At 35.5% G+C, this 19,691-nt stretch overlaps 1 protein-coding gene across 3 annotated transcripts in view; it reads left to right on the forward strand.

Moving 5' to 3' along the window:
- The window catches only part of SCAPER (S-phase cyclin A associated protein in the ER), a 522,663-nt gene that overhangs the window by 137,828 nt on the left and 365,144 nt on the right, over positions 1–19,691 (forward strand). For all 3 annotated transcript variants that reach the window (XM_049611895.1, XM_049611896.1, XM_049611897.1), the window contains 2 exons: positions 3,235–3,375; positions 15,972–16,127. In XM_049611895.1, coding sequence (XP_049467852.1) covers positions 3,235–3,375; positions 15,972–16,127 — 297 coding nt within the window. The remainder of the gene's footprint in view (positions 1–3,234; positions 3,376–15,971; positions 16,128–19,691) is intronic.

The raw sequence follows: 19,691 nt of genomic DNA on the forward strand, positions 1-19,691 counted from the left end.
TTTGTTGTTTTCATTGGGGCGTTTCTTCGGGGAGTCTTGTGGACAATGTAGGATGAGTTGGTAGGATAGTTTTGAGCTTCAGATGATCAGGTTTGAATAAGTTGGGGCACTAATTGAATTTATAAAGAGATTTTTAGAATATTTAGAGCAGTGCAACTTCTGATCAGTGTGATATAGTAGAAAGAACATGGGATTTGGAGATGGCCAAGCAGGGTTCAAATCCTGGTTTTACCACATAATAAAATATGATGCACTGGGCAAGTTACTTGACAATATTACATTTCAGTTTCTTTCTTTCTTTTTCAAATTAAAAAGAATTTTTTATGTTTATTTATTTATTTTTAGTGAGAGAGAAAGAGAGAGAGAGAGAGCGAGCGCGCTCACAAGCTGGTGAGGGGAAGAGAGAGAGGGAGAGAGAAATCCCAAGTAGGCTCCACACTGTCAGTATAGAGCCCTGTGCAGGGCTTGAACTCACAAACTGTGAGATCATGACCTGAGCCAAAACCAAGAGACAGATGCTTAACCAACTGAACTACCCAGGCACCCTTCAGCTTCTTTATTTTTAAAATGAAAATTTTAATTATTAACATGATGTGATGATTAAATATGGCAAGTGTGTATAACAATGGCATAGTATTAGGATGGCTGATGCTCAGTGTCTGGTCATTCTTACTGTTATGTCAACGTGGCAAATATAGGCAAATATTGTATTAGTTAAATGTGCTATATAACAAAAGACCTCAAAACTTAGCCACTGAAAACAGATGTTTATCACATTATATGTGGGCAAGAGAACCAAGAGTGGCTTGCCTAGTGATTTTTATTCAGAATCTCTCATGAATTTGCAGTCATGCTGTCATTTGGAGCTACAGGATCTACTTCTGGACTCACTCATGTGGTTGTAGGCAGGCCTCAGGTCCTCTTTAGCAGTTGGCTGTAGACTTCAGTTGTTTGCCATGTGGGCCTTTTCATAGCCCAAGTGTCCTTATGACATAGCCCCTGGCTTCCCCACAGAAAGTAATCCAGGAGGAAGGGAGGAAAGGAGAAGGGGACAAAGACAAAGAGAGAGAAGGAAAGAACAAATGAGCTGCCAAATTCGAAGCTGCCCTTGCCTCTTATAACCTAATCCTGGAAGTGATAAACCATCACTTTTGCTGTATTCTGTTGGTTGCAATCCTGGTACAGTGCGGGAGGGAATTAGACAAGGATCTGAGTACCAGGTGGCTGGATGGTTGGGAGCCATCTTGGAGTCTGTGTACTTCAAGTACCTAAAACAACATGACAAAAGATGTGTGACTGTCACAGTATATGGGAACTCCTTTGTTACCTTCTAGTACTAGAAAAGAGTACTAACATGCATAGGTTAAAATATTATTTGCATTGGGGTGCCTGGCCGGCTCAGTCGATGGAGCATATGAGTGACTCTTAATCTTGGGGTTCTGAGTTCAAGCCCAATGTTGTATGTAGAGATTCCTTAAAAATAAAATCTTGGGGTGCCTGGGTGGTTCAGTCAATTAAACATCTGACTTTGGCTTAGATCATGATCTCACGGTTCGTGGGTTCTAGCCCCAGCCTTGGGCTCTGTGCTGACAGGTCAGAGCCTGGAGCCTGCTTCAGATTCTGTGTCTCCCTCTCTCTCTGCCCCTCCCTCGTTTTCTCTCTCTCTCTCAAAAAAAAAAAAAAAAAAAACCATTTAAAAATAAAATCTAAAAAAATATATTATTTACGTTACTTATAATGTGTAATTTAAATTTAGGAGAGATAGTTGGACCAAATAATCCCAATATTTTTAAAAAATGAGGTGTGGTATAAGATTCTCTTTAGTACAGTAGAAAAGTTGATTGGGAAAAGAAGGAAATCTGTGATTTTTCTCTTTACCTAATTTATTTTATTTTATTTTACTTTATTTTATTTTATTTTATTTTATTTTATTTTATTTTGAGAGAGTGTGAGTGGGGGAGAAGGGCAGAGGAAAAGAGAGAGAGAATATATATTTTTTTAATGTTTATTTACTTAGAGTGAGCATGAGTGCGGAAAGGTCAGAGAGAGAGAGAGAGACAGAGAATCCCAAGCAGCTTGCCACTGCCAGCGCAGAGCACAATGCAGGGCTTGAACCCATGAACTGTGAGACCATGACCTGAGCTGAAATCAAGAGTCGGATGCTTAACCAACTAAGTCACCCAGGCGCCCTGAGAGAGACAGAGAGAGAGAGAGAGAGAGAGAGAGAGAGAGAGAGAGAATCTTAAGCAGACTCCATGCTCAGCACAGAACCTGACACAGAGCTTGATCCCACGACCCTGGGATCATAACCTGAGGCAAAATCAAGAGTTGGATGCTCAAATGACTGAGCCACCTGGGTGCCCCTCTTTACCCGAATCTTAAGAATTTGTCATTATTATTATTTTGATCATTCAGAATCAATAAATCAAAATGAAAAACTGCATGTTGTAGGATTCTATAAGAGTTAATGTATTATTTAATTTCAGCTTTAGAGAAATGCTGTAACACAACTACAACTTCACCTCTTACTGTGTTTTTCAGGCAGGAAAAATTATATAGTTTAATTTCTTACATATATATATGTAATCTCCAACTATTCCTGCAAACAGAATAATAAATTCTTGAAATTGTACAAGACGTTAGAGGTTGTACAACTGGTACAACCTGGTTTAATTTTTACATTAATTTTAATGATAAATCCCACCTTCCTTTTATATAATAGGTTGTTATTTCAACACTGTTTTACATATGTGGTCTCATCTGATCACCAGAATTCTTTGTGGGTCACAGAACTAAACATACTGAATCCCATTTTACAGGTGTGAAAACTGAATCTAGGAGAGGTGAAGTGCTGTTTCCAGCGTCACATTACCAATAATTTGCTGAGCAAGGGCTTTAAAGATCTGTGGTCTAGCTCTTAATCCAGTGCTGTTTCTGCATTATACTTTTTGAGGTTGTTAAAATGCATAATTATGTAGCTAAAATTCAACTTCAGTTGAATGCTAGTTTTATTCCCACTCATGTTGAGCCAGCATTTGATCTTAGCTAGCAGGTGACTAAAGTATATTATGAACTCAAGCAGTCTGGCTTCCTAGTCTGTGTTCTCAATCATTAGTCATGCTCCTTTAGGTCTTTCTGGGTTCTAGAATTTATCATTCCGAAGCTGTTTATCAGTTTTCCCTTCTGTTAAATTACTATGTATGCTGAAATTAATGATATGATAACTCTGTATAGGAGAAAGATGTCCGAAAGTGGAAGGAAGAATTATTAGATCAACGACGCAGGATGATGGAAGAGAAATTACTTCATGCTGAATTTAAACGAGAGGTGCAGTTACAAGCAATTGTTAAAAAAGCACAAGAGGAAGAAGCTAAGGTATATCTTAGGTGCTTTGAACATTGAATTAGTTACCCAAGTACTTTTTTTCAGTTGTTAATATGAGAAGTAATATTTATGAAGTGTTTATTCTGTGCCAGAATAACAGGCTCACTAAAACTTATTAGGTGCAATATCATATACTTATGGTAATCCTGTGAGATGTATATTATGTTTTTACAGCTTTTTTTGAGGTGCAATTGACAGACAATAAATAGCACATATGTAAAGCTTCAATTTGATGAGTTTTGACATGTATATATTCCTGAAACCATCAGCACAGTGAAGATAATAAACAGTTCCATCACCCTCAGAAGTTTGTTCATTCTTCTTTGTATTCATTCCTTCCTCCAACTCTGTTACTGTGCAATCTGTTTTTTGTCATTATAGATGTTAGCAGTTTCTAGAATGTTATATGAATGGAATCGTACAGTATGCATTCTTTTCCTCTGGCATCTTTCACTCAACATAGTTATTTTGAATGTAATCCATACTGTTGTGTATATCAGTTCCTTTTCATTGCTGAGAAGTGTATCATTGTATAGAAATACCATAATTTGTTAATCCAGTCACCTGTTGATGGGTATTTGCTTACTTTCTAATTTTTGGCCATTATAGATCTAGGTGCTGTGAATCATCATGTGTAAATCTTTGTGCACATGTGTGCTTTCATTTTCTTGGGTGAATACCTAAGAATGAATTAGCAGAGCATCATGATAGGTTCATGTTGAACTTTTGAAGAAACAGTTTTCCAAAATGGTTATTATATAAGTTTCCCCTACTATCTGAAAGTAGAGTGTTCCTATGAAACCTTTTGTAACCTGAAATGCCATAAAGATGCAATTACCATTAATTTATATGGAAAAAAATTTGAGCATTCCCAGACCCCAAAATAACCTCTTTTAGTCTTTTCTGATATGTTAGAACACATCTTGCTAATGGATGCACAAAATAAATTGAGATAAAGCACAGATGTTCACACAGTTCAAAACTATGGTGGCCTAAAGCTGAGATGGTGAGTGTAGCTCCTGGGGAATAAGTGTGGCAGTCCACTCTCTCTCACTCTTTGGGGTGTGCTAGCTCTGTAATGGCTCCCTGTAAAACACTGAATATAGTTTTTGCTTTTTGCCTTTTTTCATTACGCAGAAATTCTCTTTGGATTTCTTTTCTTTTGGTTAGGGAAAACAAGTATAATGTAGGTCTCTTGTAAAAGCGAAGTGGTGTAATGAGAACTTTTGGAAAGCAGGGGATTTTTGTAGTAGTAGACATTCTTACCAGCTGTGGATGAGGGTTCTAATTAACCACATTTTCACCAACATTTGACACGATTACACACTGTAATTTTAGCCATGTAAGTTTACTATGTGTACAGTATTTCATTTGGTTTTAATTTTCATTTTTGAACATCTTTTTATGTGCTTATTTCATATCTTTAGCTCTTGTTTGGTGAAATGTTTGTTCAAATATCTTGTACATTTATTAAAGTTGGACTGTTTTATTGTTGAGTTTTTTCAGCTTTACTGAGGTATAATTGACAAATGGTAAGGTATATAAAGTATACAACATGATGATTTGATATCCATATACATTGTGAGAGGATTCCTCTCATCAAGTTAAATAATGCATCCATCACCTCACATGTTTATCTTTTATGCGTGTCTGTGAGTGAGAGAGAGAACATTTAAGTTCTATTCTCTTAGCATATTTCAATTCGTGTTATCAACTGTAGTTACTGTGTTATGCATTAGATCTTCAGGACTTATTCTTCTTATAACTGAAAGTTTATACCTTTTTACTAACCTCTCCCTATTTCTTTCTCTACCCTTAGCCCCTGGCAGCCACTTTTCTACTCTCTATTTTTATGAGTTCAACTTTTTTTTTAGATTCCATATTTAAGTGATACCATGCAGCATTTGTCTTTCCTTGTCTTGTTCATTTAACTTAGCATATTGCCCTCCAGTTTTATCCACATTGTCACAAATGAAAAGATTTCTTAGAGGACTTTATGTATTTTAGATACTAAGATCTATGTTTTGCAAATACTTCCTCGCAGACCTTGGATTGCCTTTTCTTTTTCTTAAAAGTATCTTTTGAAGTTTTAAAAATTGATCAAGTCCAATATATTAACTTTTTTTTTCTGTACCATGTGTCTTTTGTGTCCTATTTAAAAAATCTTTACCTGAATTTAAGGTCACTAAGATTTTCTCTTAATTTTTTTGTAGGAGTTTTAAATTTTACAATGACATCTGTGTCCTCTTTTGAATTAAATTTTGTATCTGGTGCGAGATAGGGTTGAGGTTCATATTTTCATAGGATATCTAATATTCAAGTACCAGTTGAAAAGATTGTCCTTTTTATGTTGAATTGCCTTAGGACCCTTGTTGAAAGCTATTTGCCATATACTGTATGGGTTTGTTTCTATTTTGTTTCATTTGTCTCGATGCCTTTTTTTATGCCAATGCCATTTTATCTTGATTGCTGTTATAATATCCTGTTACACTGATACATGTCTCTTTAGTGCTTTGAAGTTTTTAGTATGCAAAAAGCCTTTCAACTCATTTAAATTTATTCCTGAGTATGTACTCTTATAGACATGATTGCAGATTGGAATTGTTTTCTTTTCTTTTTTTCAATCTTGTCTCATTTATTTATTTGTTTGTTTATTTATTTCCAAGTTAATATGTAGTGTAGTATTGGTTTCAGGAGTAGAATTTAGTGATTCATCACTTACATGTAACACCCAGTGCTCCTCCCAACAAGTGCCCTCCTTAATGCTCATCACCCATTTAGCCCATCCCTGCCCCACCACCCCTCCAGCAACCCTCAGTTGTTCTCTGCATTTAAGAGTCTTTTATGGTTTGCCTTCCTCTCTGTTTTTATTTTATTTTTCTTTCTCCCCCTGTGTTCATCTGTTGTATTTCTTAAATTCCACCTGAGTGAAATCATGTAATATTTGTCTTTGACTTATTTTGCTTACCATAATACGCTGTAGTTCCATCCACATTGTACCCTATGACCCAGCAATTGCACTACTACGTATTTATCCAAAGGATACCAAAATGCTGATTCGAAGGGGCACATGCACACCAATGTTTGTAGCAGTACTATCAACAATAGCCAAATTATGGAAAGAGCCCAAATGTCCATTGACTGATGAATGGATAAGGAAGATGTGGTGTGTGTGTGTGTGTGTGTGTGTGTGTGTGACACACACACACACACACACACACACACACACACTAGAATATTTCTCAGGGATCAAACAGAATGAAATTGTTTTCTTAATTTCATTTTCAGATTGTTTACTGCTAGTGTACAGAAATAGAGTTGAATTTTATATGTTGATCATGTTTCTTACAGCCTTGTTTGAACTGGCTCTTTAGTTCTAATAGCTTTTTAGTGGATTCTTTAGGATTTTCTGTATCCAAGATCATGTTATCTGCAAATAGATACACTTTTACTTCTTTTCCAACCTGAATGTCTTTGATTTGTTTTTCTTGCTTTTTGTTCTAGGTAGAACCTGAAATACAGTGTTGAAGTGGTAAATGTGGACATGACATCCTTGTCTTATTCCCAGTCTTTAGAGGAAGTATTTAGTCTTTTATCATAAAGTATGATGTTAGGTGTGGGGTTTTCATAGATGCCTTTCATCAGATTGAGGAAGTTCCTTTTTATTCCTATTTTGTTGCATGTTTGTATCGTAAAGGGATGTTGGATTTTGTTAAATGCTTTTCTGCATCTATTGCAAAATAATATAGTTTTTGTTCTCTTGATATTTTCTGTATTACATTAATTGAATTTGATATGTTTTATGTATTTCCCTAATTTTTTAGTTGTTTAAGGTGGTTGCTTTTTCTGGCCTTAAAAATATTCTTAAGGTCCACTGGAAATGTAATTTCCTTCAGACATATACCAAATATATTCATTTTAGTCCTGTTATATAATCAAGATATAATTTTTATCTCATATACACCTTCTGTGAGTTTGTGAAGTAAGTTAATAGTCATTTCAAATTCCTTATTTTTGGGGTATATACATGGTTGAAAACAAAACATCCACTGTTTAGTTGATAGTGACTATTACTATAACCTACATTAATCAGGACCCGATTTTTTCACTTGCAACATCTACTCATTATTACAGTAGACTTTAATTTTTTTATGAGGAATAGATCTCCTTTGCCTGATTTCTGGCAGTAGCCCTCTTCCATGTGCTGTGTCCTCTTGCCTGCTCTTTGAATTTGCTTCATTACTTCTTGTGCCTGCTCCTTTGCTTTTTTCCTCTAGACTACCTACTTGTATACTCCAGTTCTGCAGATTATCTATTCTGGCCTTTTGTGAATCTGCAGATTCCTTGGAAAGAGTGGGCTGAGCTGATTTTCACCACCTCATCACCCATATCTTCTTGAATTTTTTATAATACCATTTTCCCTCTATGCTATACATAGAATACATACATAGAATAGTATCACTATAGTATAGAATGTTGTCACTAAGTTTAAAAGACTTTTCTGAATCTTTCCATTATGAATCCTGTGAAATACCATTTTCTAGAATATTCTGCACTACCTTGATTTTCTTTATGTTTTCTAACTAATCCTTTACTGTCTTTTTCCTTTTTCATTTGATGCCTAAGTTTTACTGACTTCAGCCCATTTCACTTGTTCTTTTCCTTGAGTATGACAATCATTATCTTGCTTCAACTATCATCTCTCTAGTGACTCCTAGATTTGCATCTTTAGCCCCATCCCCTAATCTTTACTTTTTGTTTCTTTTGATGTTTGGGAATATTTCTTTTGAATTTTAATTCCCATTTAAATAACATACAGGTGTACAATAATTTCAGGTGTACAATATAGTGGTTTAACAATTCTATACATTACTCACTGCTCATCATGATAAGCGTACTTTTAATCCTCTTCACATGTTTTACCTATTCCCCTACCCAGCTGCCCTCTGGTAGCCACCTGATTGTTCTCTAAGTGTCTGTTTTTTGTTTCTCTCTTTTTTTCGTTTGCTTTGTTTCTTAAATTCCACATATAAGTGAAATCATATAGTATTTATCTTTTTCTGACTACTTTCACTTAGCATAATACACTCTGGATCCATCCATGCTGTTGCAAATGGCAAGGTTTCAGTCCTTTTTATGGCTGAGTAATATTCCATTGTGTATAAATACTACATATCCTTTACCTATTCATCTATCAGTGGACACTTGGGTTGCTTCCATAATTTAGATACTGTAAAAAATGCTGCAATGAACATAAGAGTACATATATCTTTTTGAATCAGTGTTTTCAGATTCTTTGGGTAAATGCCCAGTACTAGGATTACTGGATCATATGGTAATTTTTAATTTTTTGAGGAACCTCCGTGCTGTTTTCCACAGTGGCTATACCAGTTTACACTCCCATGAATAGTGAATGGAGGGGTTCCTTTTTCTCCACATCCTCTCCAACACTTGTTGCTTCTTGTGTTTTTGATTTTAACCTTTGTGACAGGTGTGAGGTGATATCTCATTGTGGTTTTCATTTGTGTATCCCTGAATATTAGTGCTGTTGAACAACTTTTCATATGTCTGTTGGCCATGTTGTATGTCTTCTTTGGAGGAATGTCTGTTCATGTCTTCTGCCCAGTTTTTAATTAGATTATTTGTTTTTGGGGATGTTGTATGAATTCCTGTGTATATTGGATATTAACCCTTTGTTGGATATGTCATTTGCAAATATCTTCTACCATTCAGTAGGTTGTCTTTTAGTTTTGTTGTTTGCAGAAGCTTTTGGTTTTTCTTATTTAAGTTTTTATTTAAATTCCAATTAACATACTGTGTAATATTAGTTTCAGGTGTACAATATAGTGATTCAACACTTGCATACAATACCTGGTGCTCATCACAACCAGTGCACTCCTTATTCCCCATCACCTGTTTCACCCATCCCTCTACCCATCGTACCCTCTAGTAACTGTCTGTTCTCTATAATTTAGAATCTGTTTCTTTGTCTCTCTCACTTTATCTGTTTTTTTTTCCTTTTCTCATTTGTTTTGTTTTTTAAATTCCACATATGAGTGAAGTAATTTGGTATTTGTCTTTCTCTGACTTATTTTCACCTAACATAATACTCTCTAGTTCCATCCATGTCATTGCAGATGGCAAGATTTTATTCTTCTTTATGGTTGAGTAATATTCCATTTTCCCTATATACATCACATCTTCATTATCCATTCATCAGTCTGTGGACACTGGGCTGTTACTGTATTTGGCTATTGTACATAATGCTGCTATAAGCATTGTGGTGCACATATCCCTTTGAATTAGTATTTTTGTATTCTTTGGGTAAATACCTAGTAGCATAATTGCTGGGTTGTAGGGTAGTTCTATTTTTAACTTTTTGAGGAATCTCCATACTGTCTTCCAAAGTGGCTGCACCAGTTTATATTCCCACCAACAGTGCAAGAGGGTTCTGCTTTCTCCACAATCTTGTGAATATCTATTATTTCTTGTGTTGTTGATGTTAGCCATTCTGACAGGTGTGAGGTGCTTCTCATTGTAGTTTTGATTTGTATTTCCCTGGTGATCAGTGATGTTGAGCATCTATTCATGTGTCTGTTGGCCATCTGGATGTCTTCTTTGGAAAAAATGCCTATTCATGTCCTCTGCCCACTTTTTAATTGAGGTATTCATTTTTTGGATGTTGAATTTTATAAGTTTTTAATATGTTTTGGATAGTAACCCTTTATCAGAGATGTCATTTCCAAATATCTTCTCCCATTCCATAGGTTGTGTTTTAGCTTTATTGATTGTTTTCTTCACTGTACAGAAGCTTTTTATTTTGATGAGATCCCAGAGTTTATTTTTGCTTTTGTTTTCCTTGCCTCGGGAAATGTATCTAGTAGGACGTTGCTGTGGCTGATGTCAGAGAGGTTATTGCCTGTGTTCTCCACTAAGATTTTTATGGTTTTTCAGCTCTCACATTCAGGTTTTTCATCCATTTTGAATTTATGTTTGTGTATGGTGTAAGGAGGTGGTCCAGTTTCATTCTTTTGCATGTTGCTGTCCAGTTTTCCCAGTACTATTTGTTGAAGAGACTGTCTTTTTTCCATTGGATTTTCTTTCCTGCTTTATTGAAGATTAATTACCCATATAGTGAGTTCATTTCTGGGTTTTCTATTCTGTTCTATTGATCTATGTGTCTATTTTTGTGCCAGTACCATACTGTCTTCATCACTTTAGCTTTGTAATATAACTTGAAATCCAAAATTGTGATGCTTCCAGCTTTGCATTTCTTTTTCAAGATTGCTTTGGATATTTGGGGTGTTTGTGGTTCCATGCAAATTTTAGGATTGTTTGTTCAAGCTCTGTGAAAAATGCTGGTGGTATTTTGATAGGGTTTGGATTAAATGTATAGATTTCTTTGAGAAGCTTTTAAATTTGATATAGTTCCAATAGTTTATTTTTGTTTTTATTTCCCTTCCCTTGGGAGGTATATTTAGAAAAATGTTACCACAACTGATATCAGAGAAGTTATTCCTTATACTCTCCTCTAGAATTTTTATGGTTTCAGGTCTTACATTTAGGTCTTTAATCTTGAGTTTATAAGAAAGTGGTCCAGTTTCATTTGCTAGCATGTAGCTGTCCAGTTTCCAGCACCATTTGTTGAAGAGACTCTTTTTTTCCAATGTATATTCTTGGTTCCATTGTACAATCATGGGTTTATTTCTGGGCTCTCTCTTCTGTTCTACTGATCTGTGTGGTTTTTGTGTGTGTGTGTGTATTTGTACCATAGTGTTTTGATTTCTATAGCTTTATATTATACCTAGAAATCTGGGATTGTGGTATCTCCAGTTTCATTCTTTTTTTTTCAAGATTGCTTTGTTTATCTGAGACCTGATGTGGTTACATACACATTTTAGGGTTATTTGTTCTAGTTCTATTAAAAATGCTGTTGGTAGTTTGATAGTGATTGCATAAAATCTGTAGGTTGCTTTGGGTAATAAGGGCATTTGAACAATATTTCTTCTCCCAATCCATGAGCATGGACTATCTTTCCATTTGTGTCATCTTCAATTTATCACTATTTTATAGTTTTCAGAAGGTCTTTCACCTTTTTGGCTAAGTTTATTACCAGGTATTTTATTATTTGTGGTACACTTATAAATGAGATTATTTTCTTAATTTATTTTTCTGCTACGTCATAGAAATTCTTCGTGTATAGAAATTCAGTGGATTTCTATGTATTGATTTTGTATCCTGTGACCTTACTGAATTCATTTATCAGTTCTAGTAGTTCTTTTTGTGGAGTCTTTAGGGTTTTCTATATGTAGTATCATGTTATCTACAAGTAGTGAATGTTACAATTTTTCCTTACCAATTTGGATGCCTTTTATTTCTTTTTGTTGCCTGATTCCTGTGGCTAAGACTTCCAGGTCTATGTTGAATAAAAGTGGTGAGAGTAGACATCCCGTCTTGTTCCTGACCTTAGCTTTTCACCATTGAGTATGATGTTAGCTGTAGGTTTTTCATAGATGGCCTTTATTATGTTGAGGTATATTCCCTGTAAAACTACTGTGTTGAGAGTTTTTATTACAAGTGGATATTGTACTTTATCAAATGCTTTTTCTTCATCTTTTGAAATGATCATACGGTTTTTATTCTTTCTTTTGTTGATGTGATGTATCACGTTAATTGATTTGTGAATATTGAGCCATTTTTTTTAATGTTTATTATTTATTTTTGAGAGACAGAGTGTGAGCAGGAGGAGGGGCAGAGAGAGAGGGAGGCAGAGAATCCTGAGCAGGCTCCATACTGTGAGCTGTCAGCACAGAGCCTGACGTGGGGCTCGAACCTATGGACCTCAAGATCATGACCTGGCCTAAAGTCGGTTGCTTAACTAACTAAGCCACCCAGGTGCCCCTGATTTGTGAATATTGAACCATTCTTCCATCCCAGGAATAAATCCCACTTGATCGTGGTGAATGTTATTTTTAATGTATTGTTGGATTCACTAATATTTTGTTGAAGATTTTTGCATGTGTGTTCATCAGAGATACTCCCCTGTTCTCTTTTTTTGTATTGTCTGGTATTGGTTTTGGTAACAGGGTAATTCTGGCCTCATGGAATGAATTTGGAAGCTTTTTTAACTTTTCTGTTTTTTTAGAATAGTTTGAGAAGTACAGGTTTTAATCATTACTTAAATCAGGTTTTTATCCTTGCCTGTAATCTGTCAGTTCAAATTTTCTATTACTTCCTGATTGAGTTTTGGCAGGTTATAGGTTTCTAGGAATTTATCCATTTCTTCGAGATTGTCCAGTGTGGTCCTTTTTTTTTTTTTTTTTCTTTTTTCTCATGAGTCTGGCTAAAGGTTTACCAATTTTGATAATGTTTTCAAACAATGAGCTCCTGGTTTCGTTACTCTGTTCTGTGTTTTGTTTTGTTCTGATTTTTTTTTTTTTTGGTTTTTATTGAATTTATTTCTGCTGCAATCTTTATTATTTCATTCCTTCTACTGGCTTTGAATTTTGTTTGTTGTTCTTTTTATAGCTCCTTTAGGCAGAAGGTTAGGTTATTTGAGGTTTTTCTTACTTATTGAGATAGGCCTGTATTTCTTTAAACTTCCCTCCTAAAATAGCTCTTTCTATATCCCAAGATTTTGGACTGTCCTGTTTTCATTTATCTCCAGGTTTTTTGATTTCCTCTTTGATTTCTTGGTTGACCCATTCATTGTTTTGTAGTATGTTATTTAACTTCTGTAGTATTTGTGTTTTTTCTAGATTTTTTTCTTGTGGTTGAGTTCTAATTTCATAGAGTTTGATCAGAAAAGATGCATGGCATGACTTCAGTCTTTCTTCGACTTGTTTTGTAGGGGCACAGTTGATCTTTGGATTCATTTATCTATTGCTTGGTGATGGCTTTCAGTGGAACTCATCAGCTCACCATCTCTATCTTCCAAACCATCTACTTCCTGAAATACATATTTCAGATAATGATATCCCTAGTTTCCCATTCATTTAGACGTGGAAAAGTTTTGATCATATAGTTTGAGTCACTGTTGTTACTGTTGTTGTTTTAAAAGATAAGCTAGTCTTGGGGCGCCTGGGTGGCTCAGTTGGTTGGGTGTCTGACTTCGGCCCAGGTCATGATCTCATGGTTCGTGGGTTCGAGCCCTGTGTTGGGCTTTGTGCTGACAGCTCCTAGCCTGGAGTCTTTCAGATTCTATCTCCCCCTCTCTGCCCACCCCTGCTTGCATTCTCTCTCTCTCTCTCTCTCTCTCTCTCTCTGTCTCCCTCTCTCTCAAAAATAAATAAACGTTAACAAAATTTAATAATTTTAAAGTTTATATATTTTTGAGAGAGGGCACACATGTGTAAGTGGGGGAGGGGCAGAGAGGGAGAGGGAGAGAGAATTCCAAGCAAGCTTCCTGCTGTTAGCACAGAACCCAACACGGGGCTCGATCTCAGGAACCATGATATCATGACCTGAGCCAAAATGGAGCCGGACTTTTAACTGACTGAACCACCCAGTTGTCCTGGGCTGTGTGGCATTTCTATCTGAATACATTTTGGCTAGAGATCAGATACATAGTTCAAAATGGTTTTCCTTCAAAATTTTGTAGGCTTTATTTTCTTTTAGCATTAACTACTTCTGGGGAGAAGCCTGAGGCTCAACTGATTTTTTTTCCCCTCTTCTTACAGGTGATTTGCATTTACTGCTTAGAAGCTTAGAAGAGTTATTCTTTTTCCTTAGTGTTTTGTGATTTAATATGGATATTCTTGGTACTTATTTTCTGAAAATTTTTTCATGACAACATGGCTTCTTTAAGTTCTCAATTTGCTTTTTTTTTCATGGAAAATTTTTTGTATTATATGTTGCAACATTTTCTTTTGTCTTTTTTAATTATAGATGTTATTCATGCTTATATTAGGCCATCTTCATTTGTTCTTTATATTAAAAGCTTGTTACTGATACATAAATTTTCATTTTTAAATTCTGCATTAACTTATCAAAAGACTTGCCTCTTAGCGATTTATTTTTTTGCCATCTTTATTTGTTCCATGCTTGTTCTAATTCAGTTAATTCTATGATGGTGTTATTTTTGTCCTCAGTTTGTTTCCTTAGCTTTCTAATCTTTTATTGTTATGTTGTTTTGTCATTTTTTTCTACCTTTAAATTCAGGTTTTTGTTAACTTCTATATTACAAAGTTTGCCTAGGGTATTTTCTGGTGTTTCGTGGGTTTTGTTTTCTTTCAGATTGGGTTTTTTTAGTTTCTAGTTCACTTCTTATCTATTATTTATTTATAACTTTATTGAAATATCATTGACACATCAAAATTATATATATTAAGGTTTACAACTCGATGTTTTAATATACATACACATTGTGGAATGATCACAACCCAGCTAATTAACATATCTATCACCTCTCCTTAGTTATCATTTGTTTGTTTGCATATGTGCTGAAAAGATTTAAGATCTCTCTTCTTAGCACATTTCAAGAATACAGTATTGTTAAGTGTCATGATCATGCTGCACATCTCTAAAACTTATTCATCTTCCATCATTGAGACTTTGTACCCTTTGACCAACATCACAGATTGAAATTATTTAACTTTTGCTCACTTTTTTAATTTTATTTTACTTATTTTTGTCTAGAACATTAAGTCCCATTTCTTTTTCTTTCATCTTGATTGTGCTTAATGTGTGAGCCCTGATACAGTATGATTCATTTTCCTTCAGTACTGCTGTTTGTCTTATACTTTTAGTACAGTTTGAGGGATGGTTATGTTATTATCCTACTTAAAAAAGTGGCCACGTGGCAAGATAAGTGGGAAACCTTGGTTAGAACTGTATTCAAATTCTTGTCTGAGATGTATAACTTATCTAGTGATAGGTTTTATTCCATTCAGCATGGATTCCTGGAGTCTGTTCTTCTGTCAGAGTCAGTCCCGGTATTTACTTCCCTGTTTTAGTCCATCATTTTCACTGCAGCATGCCTTCCCTCTGGCTTTCAAGAATGAGAAATTTGATCCCAACTGACATTTCCCTGCTTTATCTTTAGCTAAACTTTACTCATAAAACTTCACTTTCTAGCAAAACTTGGCTGGTAAGTATCAATATATGTGAAGTCGAGGTGTAGTGTATTTTCCACTACCTTGTTCCTAATTGTCACGCATTTGGTATATGTTGAAGGAAAATGATGTGATGCTCACTTTAAGTTTTGTCTTCTCAAACTCACTAGAAAAACATGTACATACCTACTTAAGTCTTAATGTAATTTATATAATTGCAATCATAATGAAATAAGTAGAACTTCACAAGATGTTTTTGTAAGAATCTTAATTCGTTTCTTGACCTAAAGCTATTTCATTGGCAGATCTTTATTCTAAATTACTCCTTACTAAGGCCAATGGATTTGTTATATACACTGGATTATTATCCATTTTGAGGTAAATATTAAAGGAAAAGACCCATATTTAATTTTTGTTTTCTTCCTTATTAGTGGTTTATATTTTTATATAATGACTGCTGTGGGGTTTCTTATTTTTGTGGTGTGTCTTAGAATTAACTTGATTTGAAACTCCTTTTCTTTGTTTTTATTGAAGGTAAACGAAATTGCCTTCATAAATACCCTTGAAGCCCAGAATAAGCGCCATGATGTCTTATCAAAATTGAAGGAATACGAGCAGAGGCTTAATGAATTACAGGAAGAACGTCAGCGAAGACAGGAAGAAAAACAAGCACGTGATGAAGCTGTTCAGGTAGAATTTTTTCGGCAAGCAGTTATTGAGCACCTGCCGTATTCTAGGCTCTGAGCTAGGTGCTGATGATCCAAAATGGAGTGACACCTGATCTCTGACCCAAGGGTGCCTCATTTAGTATAGCACTGTGGAAATATGAGGTCTGATTGCCAAAAGACAATGTGTACCCCTTTTGATAAGGTAATCAGTGCTTTCATCAGCACATAGCAGTCATAGAGTCTGAATCTTTAATCTCAACCAGATGAAGGACTAAATTGGACAGATTATTATCTATTCTTTTCTAATTGGGCTTTGTAAGAACAAGCTTCTTCCATTTAAAAAAGGAATGTGTTTGATTGAGTATATGTAGCCTTACAGAACTGGGCAATCTTTATGCTTATGACAAGGAACATCTGTCATTTATTGGGCAATATCATCAGATACTTTAATTGCTTGGCTCTTGACCTCTGTAGTGAACCCTAATTTAGGTACCGTTTCAGGATAGGAAGAACTGTACTAATGTTTATAAACTATTTTAGATCTTACTTAGTAGAAAGTTTTGCCCACAAGACTCTTTTAGGACTTGACATTTTTGTTTGTTTGTTTGTTTGTTTGTTTAAACTGGTGTCAAAGATTTTATTCAACTCAATTAATTGGTGAGGGATCCAGTAAGATGTTACAACCAGTGTGAGGGAGAATTCAAAGAATAGACCCATACGTGGGTGATCAATAATGTTGAAATGAATTTGCTGAACAGATATAAAACTGTTCAACAGTCAGAGGCAACAGTCAACAGATGACTAACCCTCCCCAAAATTGTATACATTACCATCATTTTCTTACAACTCACAGTTGAATATATTAGCTCAATGAGACCAGCAGGCAGGGTGCACCCTGTGATTGTGTTTTTCGCAAATCAATGCCTTTCTCAGTTTTCCCATTGTTAAAGAGGGGTTTGTTGCCAAAGTGTAAATGTCCGGTAAATTATTCTAAAAATGTGCTAAGGCTCTGGGTCATATTAAGTATGCTTTCTGAATTCACATTATATTTGCATCAAAGACTGTATTAGAAAAATAAATGTTTTTAGAGGAGGGGGATGATTTTGAGGTAGAAAGTATCCTCACATGTGGACATGCACCTACATGTAAGATATAAATTACAGTTATGTTGACACTGAAAAGAAACTTCTAATGGTATGGTGCAGAGTTGGCCTTTGAGTAGAGGTCCATAGAGAGATTTTGAGGGCACAGAAATACTCAATTTTACTAATAAGGAGGATGATTTCTTAGGACTTATTGATGACATGGCTTTTCCACTCAATTGCAGACCAAATACAATTACCATCGCACTTTTATCAGTTGATATGGCACATTAAAACCAACACTTAAAAAGACTAAAGTGGTATAGGAAATACATAAATATAACATACAAACATATGGGTAAAGCATATACATATATGTACACATATTTTACATTTTTCAGCCAGGGTTTAGAAAAACTAAAAAGGAAAAGAAATGAACACAAATGTAATTTTATTTTGTCTTAGAAAAGGAAGTATTTTACATATATATGTGTGCATGTGTAAATACATACACATATATACATACACAAGCACCCACATGCAACCGTGTATGTATGTATATTTGTCATATATGACTATTACATGATTATTTAAATATAATGACATTGTATGATCACTTACATATTCTATATGATTACGTACATGAGTACTTTGATCTCTCTTTTGGACTATCTCTGCTGTTTCTCAACTGTGTCATTATGATTTGTCAGCACTAGCCAGAGTAAGCCAAGCCCACTAGGGATGAGAAGGCCAACCTCATGGGCTGGAAGGACTGCTCACATGGTGATTTCCTGGGTGGCATGGGTCACCTGAATGGGTGCAGTGGCCGTGGTGCCCAGAGTGCATGGTGGGCAGCTTATTCATAGGTCTGCAAACTGAACAGCTTTGGCTGGAAGTCCTGAAGGGAATCCAGCACCAAGATGGCTTTTGAGGTCAAGTGTTGCTACAGGTTTCCATCTGGAACCATGACCACCTACATGCTGGCTGCAAGGGCCGTCTCCACACCATTGAGAACATCTTCAAAGACAAGGCACTTCTCCATGGGAAGAGGAGGAGAAAACCTCTTTGTACAGGCTAGAAATAAGGACTTGACACTTTTGATGTAGAGAACAAATTTTGCAGTGTTCAAATATAAGTGAGGACATACTTTATTATGACCAATGTTTATTTGTTCATTCAGTGATCATTTATTGAATTACTACTATAAGCCATATGTTGTGCTAGATTCAAGGACATGAAAAGGATACATCGTTGTTCTCAATGGGGAGACATATATAAACAAATCTTAATCCTTTAGGATCAGTATAACAGCAACGGCATTCTTGGAAGCACAGAGGAAAACACCATACTCAAACTGAGAGTGGCAAAGAGATGAAAAAGTGAGGTAAACCTTCCTAGAGAAGATGGTCCCTCAGCTGAGATTTGAAAACAATAAGATAGAAGCAAACAATGAGAAGTAGGCATTCCATGCAGGAGACATAGGAGAGTACACTCTCTAGAGTTAGGGAACAGGTCATGCAGAGCTTTGTTATGTTAAAGATTAGAGATGTTATTAATACTTCATGCGTCTTTTTAAAAAATTTTTTTTCAATGTTTATTTGTGTGAGAGAGAGAGAGAGAGACAGATTGTGAGTCGGGGAGGGGCAGAGAGAGAGGAAGACACAGAATCCCAAGCAGGCTCCAGGCTCTGAGCTGTCAGCACAGAGCCCGACATAGGGCTTGAACTCACAGACTGCAAGATCATGACCTGAGCTGAGTCACCCAGGTGCCTCTCCTGCTTCTTTATGTTACTGGTGGTTTTAGGAAATTAAAGTATCAATAAATTTTTAAAAGTTCATTGATTATTCTCTACTATTTGTGGGTATTGGCAGGCATTCCTATATTCATCCCTGATCTCTATTTGATTTCAGTTCAGTGTCCTATTTCTCTGCTTGGGACCGTTTTATAAAAATCATTATGTTTTGTAAATTATGTGTTATTTTTGAAGAACCATTAGGCATTAATAATTCAGATATAATTAAGACACAATCCTTGCCTTATGACAAACAATACAACACAATGTGAAAAGTGTTGTAGAACTATGTATGAGCTACAGATTAACTCTGTTGGTAGGAAGGGAAATATATGAGTAATATTGCATATTTTGAATAGACATCTTAGCTTCATTTTTTTGCATTCACTGTATAGATCTGAAGATTTGAAATATATAGTTATCTTCCATTTAAAAATGATGACTCTTGGGGCGCCTGGATGGCTCAGTAGGTTAAGCATCCTACTTCAGCTCAGGTTGTGATCTCACAGTTTGTGGGTTTGAGCCCTGCGTCAGGCTCTGCTGACAGCTTAGAGCCTGCAGCCTGCTTTGGGTTCTGTGTCTCCCTCTCTCTCTGCCCCTTCCCTGCTTGCACTCTGTGTCTCTCTCTCTCAAAAATAAATAAACATTAAAAACAAAATAATGACTCATTTCACAAATTGGGACGTTTATTAAAGCCAGAAGGAAAGCAGTT

Source organism: Panthera uncia, assembly GCF_023721935.1.
Source record: "Panthera uncia isolate 11264 chromosome B3 unlocalized genomic scaffold, Puncia_PCG_1.0 HiC_scaffold_1, whole genome shotgun sequence".
NCBI lineage: Eukaryota > Metazoa > Chordata > Mammalia > Carnivora > Felidae > Panthera > Panthera uncia.